The 7,842-nt window shown below is 52.2% G+C and overlaps 1 protein-coding gene across 1 annotated transcript; it reads right to left on the bottom strand.

Annotated features, from left to right (window-relative positions):
- Nucleotides 1–1,965: 1,965 nt before the first annotated feature.
- On the bottom strand, nt 1,966–6,135 carry FASLG (Fas ligand). The gene is made up of 4 exons (XM_040611129.1): nt 5,755–6,135; nt 5,333–5,378; nt 3,439–3,492; nt 1,966–3,009 (listed from the first exon to the last, which is right to left on the bottom strand). The coding sequence occupies exons 1-4, from the start codon at nt 6,133–6,135 to the stop codon at nt 2,615–2,617; spliced, it is 876 nt and encodes a 291-aa protein (XP_040467063.1). The 3' UTR covers nt 1,966–2,614.
- Nucleotides 6,136–7,842: the final 1,707 nt, after the last annotated feature.

Genomic DNA, 7,842 nt, shown 5'->3' with positions numbered 1-7,842 from the left:
GAAGTTCAGAGCGATGTTTGAGGAAGGGATCACAAAGCAGAAACACACCTACAGGCAGCTGGGCCGCTGACTCAACACAGACACGGGCGCTCTGATTCAGGAGGAAGCCTAGCAGCACCCAGCGTTATCCTGCAAGGATAAGCCAGCTCTGTCTGCCTCAGGAGATGCCAGTGCTTTTTTTATAACATGACTGTCCACCCCACTGTGCCACTGTCTCTGAAATGTGCAGGTCTGCATTGCCTTTAGCATTTCAGATAAAAAGGCTAACAGATCCCTGCCATCCCCCCCGCAATGTGCAGGAACAGCAATTACTGCACCCTGCCCCCAGAGCAGGCTGCATTGACAACTGAGATGACTTACTGGGTGTTGACTTACAGAAACCCTTGGGAGTTTTCCAACCCTTCACCAATACAGTACTAGCGGAGAGCATAACCTCAGTGCTCATTTCATCTGGGCACCGAGTGCCCTGTCTCTCTCCAAGCTGCCTGTCCGTAAAGAAAGGAAGCATGCAATGTGCTCTGCTAGTTGTGCTACAGAAATAGCTGCAAGCCTGAAGGCACGTGTAATACAGATGCCCGCTCCCCACATGCAGCACAGCAATCAGAAGATGTTATAGCAACTTCCAGCTTCCCTGGCAGGGTCTGGATCCAGTACCTCCATTGCCACGCTGTGTGGTTTGCCTCTCTGATATACAGGGAGGGAGTGAGGACAGTGAGAAAGCACCGATCCAGCCAAATGGTCCCTAAACTCTGACCTTTTGAGGCATTTTCCATCCTGAGAAATTCACTGGAAATAGCTGAGTGCAGCAACAGTTGTTTGAGCAGACATCTGCAGGTTCACTTCATGCTGGCTGGACCAGTAGCCAGTCCACTTGCAAGTTTCAAAGAAATAGGTTTCCCTGAAGCAATCGAGACCAAACCACAGGCCACATGCTACCGAGCCGAGAGCAAAACCATGGAAAAGGAAATAAATGCTGCAGGTTGCTGAAGAGGTGCTGGTTCACCATGACCAACAGGAGAGCTGCAGGAAGGATGGATGACAGGCAAGGATGCATGCTGACACACCACAGCCGCAGCCTTTGTGTGCAGTGTGGCAGAAAGCCTCGGGGTTAATGTGTGCAAGAAAAATGCTCCATGGACCAGACAGAGTGAGCAAATAATGTCTTTTTTTTTTTAACACCAAAGCTTCCTTTTCAGCTGCCACGTGGGAAGTGCTGCTGGGGCCAGAGGGCACTAGGAAGAGCACAGTGCCTTCAGGGATGGCAGTGCTTCTGCTTGGCAACAAGTGTCTGGCTCTTCCCCTCAAGCTCCAGCCCGTGTTTTGAGATCAGTCTGCATCCTGATGGCCAAACTGGGCTTGGGATGTCTGATCTGCATTGCCCACATCACACCTCCCTGGTCCCCAAATCCCCTGATGTTTAGATGCTGGACCCCCAGGACTCTGTGGCTGACAGCCTGTGCCCTGCCAAGCGGGCAGTGAAGTGGGGTCAGGCTTCCGGGTTTCTGCCACGCTGCTGGAGAAGGAGCAGGGTGCTGGTGCCTGATCGCAGGGGCCTTCAGGGCTTTGACCATTGCAGAAGCCTGCTGTGCCAAATGAGGAGAGGACAGTGCTGCTTACTATAAAAATATATCTTTATTTACCATCTGTGTTTTGCTCAGAAGAGAATATCCTGTGACAAGGGGGGCAGCCGAAGCCATGCCATTGATGGTGGCCAGCACACCTCTACCTGCACCATAAAGGGGGTGGCAAGACCAAGTCTCCGTGGGGAATCCATGGGGAACAAAAGGACTGGAAGGGAGTTGAAGTTGCTGCTTTCATCTCTGGTCCCACCGCCCTCCACTTCTCTGTGTCGTTCAGGTCCCATCAGCAGAGAACATGGCCTCCCCCCACAGCCGCACCACCACAGTGCAGTAGGGGTTTCTCTCCAGGGTTGGGACACCCTTCATGGCACCCCTGCTTCTGGCACATCCCTTGCAAGGCAGTCAAGATGAGTTAAATAAAGGGGTTTGGGGACATTTTCTGGGACAGGAACAGTTGATAACTTAACACAAAATGAACATATCACACATAACACGCCAGCTAGCAGGTGGGCGCCTGTTGTACAGCAGTCAGTGCCAGATGCCTGGCCAGGGTGGCCAGCCATGGCTCGGGGCAGGCAGCTGAGAACTCCGGACTACTCATTTCCACACCACTGCCTGCAGTGTGGCATGGCACGGCCCAGGTACCAGCAGCCCTGCCTCAGGGGGTCTCCTCAATACCCACTGGCTGGCCCAAGTCCACCAGGGCCATGACACCCTGTGGGTCTGCTGCCACCAGCATCTTCTCAGGTAGCAAGTAGTGAGTTTCAACAGGGTCTTCAACACACTACATTTTCAGTTTGTTGGTTTTTTTCAGAGGGGGAAAATACGCAATTCTCTTCAGGTTCGTGCAGTACAGCCCTGGTGCTTCCCAGAGAACTGCTTTCAAGCATTCACCAGGTGCTTAAGCCCTCTTCCACTGAAGGCTAAGACGTGGCTTCTTGGTGGGCTTCATGGTGCAAGACCCTAGCTTGGCCACTGCCTTCAGTCAGCACTCAACCCCTCATGCATCCTAGTATGGGGTCCAACAGCCCCATTCAAAGCTTAAATAAGCCGAAGAATGTCTTAGATTCCTCAAAATTAACCAGAGCTATTTTAGAAACATTGACGTGCAAACTGTCCATCTTCCTGAGCTTGAATAAAGCCCCTAGGTAGCTTTTCCGGGCCCATGTTTTCTGGCCCGTACAGTAGTTGATGCCTTTGTCCTCCATCAGCACGTGGCTGCCTGGCAAGGTTGGGTTTTTCTTGTAGACAATGTGGGTCAACATCTGGCTGCTGCAGATGCTGCCTCGGAAGAGCACGTTGGAATACACGAAGTACAGGCCGGTCTCATTGACGACGAGACCCTGCTCATGGTACTGAATGCCGTCGGTGAAGGCATGCCCGGAGATGGGTTCCCACTCCAGAGGGAGGTCCCGCTGGCTTGGATTCCCTGGAAGCCAAATCAAGAGGAAAAAGCGTGGTAAGTACAAGCAGTTGCATGGGGGTTTCTTACCCCTCAAGTCACACCTTGTGTCACAACAAGACAACTCTTCTCCAGGCCCTGGTCTGCAGCATGGGAAGTGTGCCCCAACCTCGTGCTGGTGGGAGCTCTCACCTTCACCTCGCCCAACGCCAGCAACTCATGACAGCCACCTGCCTCACGCACAAACCCAAAACAGAGCCCTCACTGAAAAGCCTAAACCAGGGGAAGATTTTAGCTGTGGCATAACTTCCCGCTGTCAGAGCACACGTGTTACCAAAGGAAAATAGGAAAGCCTGTGTGAGGTGGGCTCCTCACAGCTACGACCATGCCACCCCTCAGTCCAGCCACATCTGCTCTATCCCCGGCCCCCAGTCCCGCTCGCCTCCCAGCACATACCTGTTAGGTGTGCTGCCTTCCTTGCTTCCTTTTCCATTGACTGCTCCTTCTGCCCTGCACAAAAAGGGGGAAGACGTTAGCCATGTGCTCCATGGGGAAGCCAGCCCAGAGAGCAGAGGGAGCCAACCAGGGGTTGAAATGGGGCAGATTCAGAGCAGCACAGGGCACACAAGCATGTGGCTTAGAGCAGCGAGGCAGAGCAGTGTTTGGGCAAACACTGCAGGGCAAGAGGAGGAGATAAAAAGGAAGAGTTGCAGCAAAGGATCCAACTGTGATGAAGAGCAAGGGGAAAGAGCAAGGAGAGCTTTCATCTTACAATGGCGCGATTGGTGAGTTTGAGCAGAGGCCTCTCACTCAGGGTGTAGGAGAGGGACAAACCTGCCTCTTTACCCAGCATCTCAGGTCCATGCCAAGTCTCATGTCCCGTCATAGATAAGCCTGCTCTATTGCCCCCAGAGGTACCCATGGCAGCGGGCTTCTGTCAGCTGAGTACCAACCCTCCTTACAACCAGATCACACTTGAGAAAACCTGCAAACCATCCTGCTGGCCAGGCAGAGCTTGTCCTCAGAGAGGGCAAAGCACAGCTGGGAAAATTCTGCCCTCCCTGGGGGGTTCTGTTCCCCCTGGAGAGATGGGCCAGTTACGGTGACTTGGCATTTGGATCCTATCGCACTCCATCCTTCCCTTCTTCTCAGCATCTATTTCCAGGCATCACATTCTCAAATTTTAGAAACAGCCTTTTCTTTTTTCAAGTCAACTGAATTTTCTCCTCCTCTCCCCTTTCTCCTTTACACTGTTTCCCTGGCTTCGTTTAATTCTCCAACCCACTCAAGAAGTTCAGAGTTATTATTTATGAATTATGCTCAGCTACTGCTAAAGTAGCCTGTGATCAGGGCACTGAGCAGCCAGTTAAAATGGCAGCTCCCCTTCCCCTAGGCAACAGATGACAAAATGCATTGATATGGGAGTTTATGGGAACCAGGACTGTCCTTTCCAGAGAATTTTGCGATTTCCAAATTTGCTTTCACTCAATAGGAGAACAAATGTGAAAAGAGATCAACTTTCCTACTAACTAAAATCCTCAAGGGAATAAAAATAAAAATAAAAATCTTCAGATCTAGCAAAAATTGTTAAGGAATCTGAAAATTGCTTTCAGACTTGGTTGTCTTTAAATACTGGCTGATAATACTAACATAGACTGTAAAAGTAAAATAATAGTTCAGAAGCTCAAAGTATTATTTTTAAATTGTTCCATTCTAATTTAAACTCTCTGGGTTTTGCTAAACGAAATTTAGAAAATTCAACAGGTTCTTGTGGAAAGTTTCGATTTCACCGAAAGGACTTTTCTCAAGAAAGATACCCCACATATCATCAAGACTCTTCTCAACTAGTTTTGGCCACAGTGAGACTTGTAACAAAAGATTTTAGAAAAAAGTTGCGCTCTCAAGGGTGGGCATGAATCCCCCACCCCTAAAGACCACAGAACCCTCCACAAGCTCCCAGAAGTCTTAGAAGAGTAAGGAGAGAACGCAGCGACACGTACAGAGCCCATCTCCAATCTCCTCCATATTGCTGCTGCATGTTAGGACATCCAGAAACTCACTCTTACAGCAGAGCCCCCCGGTACCGCTGCCCCACAGCCTGGGAGGTCCCAAGGGAGAGGCACCTTGTCCCAGGAACCTGTGGCTGCCACCTCAGCAGGCAGGGTGCAGGACCCCATCCCCACACCCCAGAGATAAAGCTCTTTTTCCAGGGAAACCAGTGAAATCAGCACCTCAGAGCATCAAGCTGCGACTCTGTCTTTGCCCCCGGGATTAGGAGAGGGAAGAGTTTGACAGGAGCATCCCTGCAAGCTGACACAGAGGAGTTCCTCCTCTACGTATATCAACTCACCTATGAGTTTCTCCAGAGCTGGAGGGATGTGCTCAGTGCTGGCAGACTGTCAAAAAAGAAGAGTGACAAGATATCTTAGCAGAGTGAGAGCCTTAAGGGCATATGTAAAGCAGCCAAGGACTATCTTTGACAGTGGCTGATTCTGTGTGCTCATGGGGACCTCCAGAGTGCTAGGAGATACACAGGGAGAGAGCCCCCGCAGCACTCGGCAACATGAAGACATCCAGATCTATCAGCCGCCAGTAGAGCAGTCCCGCACAGTAACGAGCAGCCGCACTTACACTGGTGTGACAGACATTTAGGTGCCACCAGCCTGCCCCTTGGGGAGTTTTGCACCCCCCAAGCATCTCAAACCCAGTTTTAAGTTTTCCTTTTCATCCTGTTTCCCCAGAGCATCTTGTGACCGGCCAAGCAGATCTCACCTCTCTGAGTTCAGCCAGTTCCTTCTCCAGGTGGAAGATCTGAAACATGCTCAGCCCCACTCCAGTGAGGGCTAGCAGGATCAGCATGAAGATCACCAGGAAGCCAACGCTCCTCCTTTCCCTGTTGTGCCCTGGCTTTGTCCTTCGGTCAGGTACCGGTGGTGGGAAAGGAGTGACAGGGGGTGCCGAGGGGCTGGAAGCACTTGCACTGGTGCAGCCGTCCACCCAAAAGACCTGGGGGTACACGTAGTTCAAGTTCTGCTGCATGGCCGGGAGCGGGATGGGCTTGGTGTGATCTTCCATACGGCAGCCAAAGCCTGCCGGGGCTGCCCCCGACTGAGCCCTGGGGGAAGACCCAGCTCTGCCTTTATACACCTGCATCGCTCCGGCAGCGAAGCCCCAGCTCAGATGCTGCAGCTCAATGAAAGCATCAACAGCAAACCTCAAAATGCTTCCGCCCTCGGCGGCAAGCTGGGGGTAGCCACCTGCTCCTCCCCCGCTGAGGCAGGACGCACGCACGGCGGGCCCAGCCCAGCAGTGGCCTGCTCGCACAGAACTGCACTGGGGAAGCGGCTGCGCTCAGCAGCCATGCACCCGTGGGGCACCCAAGGGCTGCGCAGCCAGGCAGGGGCTGAGTAACCAGCCCAGCGCACACCCACCGGCCAGCCACCCTTTCCAGCAGCCCACGCGGGCAGAGGCGGCTGCTTTTCCACTGCGGCGTACGGGGCCACAAACAGAGCAAGAGGAATGACAACACCTCCGGCATCCTGCGCGAGAGGGGAGAGGCAGAGCCGAGGACTCCTCCCCTCCACAGAAGGATGAGGACTGGACCCCAAGCACAGCTCTGGCTGCTGGAGAATTGCTTCGTTTCACATGGGACAGATCACTGACCGCTGGCCATTGCTCATCCCACCTTTTCCTTGGCTGCTCTATAGGCCATGGATCCTGAGTTACAGAACTCCGGTCACAGACACTGTTCCGCTGTGATAAAACCCCAGCCCAGCCCAGCCGAGAAGAGCAAGACTCTGCCAGTGCTGCAGGCTCAGCAGAGCTGCCTCAGCGTTAGCAGCCCAGGCAGGCACAGCTCGGTGGGCGCGCAGCTCGGTGGGCTGCCTCCACCCACACAACGTCACGGCGGGGCACCACTAAGGCTGAACTGGCAGCACGCTGTAACGTGGGAAACACACTGTGCCGTGGGGCACAAGCAGGCTCTTCTGGTGGCTGCTGCTGCCCCTCTTACCTTTGCAAACACTGTCTCCAGTAATCCTAACCTAAGAAGCCTTAGAGAGGGAAGAGCTCTTTCATCATCTCTCCAGATCAATGCTGAGCACCGCAGCAGGACCTGACGTGGCTGAGTAACGTGATTAAAGCCTGGAGTAGACACTGTGTTACTCATCTTGGTACAATTTTTCTTGCCTTCCAAGAAAGGATCCAGAATTTGGGCCATGCTGAAAAAACCAACATTTTTAAGAGCTTGTTACAAAATCATAATGAGGAGACACAGGGACATTTCCATTCCTCAACGGCCAATTTCTCAATTTCCATTCCTCATTGAATGCAGATTTCTAAGCAGTGGCGATGAGATTTCCTCCACAGATTTACAGGTGCACACAAGCGATTATAAACAGTAGTTTGCTCTTCTACTTTACAGGCCTATGTTGAAGCATGTATTTATATGGGATAGTGTTTAAAAAAAAGGAAACACCAAATGCTTAATGCAAGAACAGACTGGAGATTCATCTCCTCTGTAGCTGAAGGAAGCGACCCTGACACGCAGGTTTTGATCTTGAACATCAAAACTGGGGTCTGAGAACAGCATGCTGTAGCAACACACACACACTTGTTTCTCCAAAGCAACGGCTCAGCTTTGCCTCCAACCACACCAATAAGTCAGATGTGTCCTCAAAGCCTTGCCTGCACCACCAGCCACCCCGCTGCTTTTTGAAGATGTTCACCACAGCCAGTTGCTGCAGCAGTGATCCACAGCATGAGAGCTTTCAGCAACCCACCTGGCTCTTCCTCGTCCTTCTAGGTTTCTGACATAAAAGACAAAAGCAACACAAATCCAGGTCCAGCAGTTCAAGCCTG

This window comes from Falco naumanni, chromosome 11, assembly GCF_017639655.2.
Source record: "Falco naumanni isolate bFalNau1 chromosome 11, bFalNau1.pat, whole genome shotgun sequence".
Classification (NCBI taxonomy): domain Eukaryota; kingdom Metazoa; phylum Chordata; class Aves; order Falconiformes; family Falconidae; genus Falco; species Falco naumanni.
The sequence above is the reverse complement of the archived record's forward strand: the minus strand, read 5'-3'. Positions and strand labels throughout refer to the sequence as shown.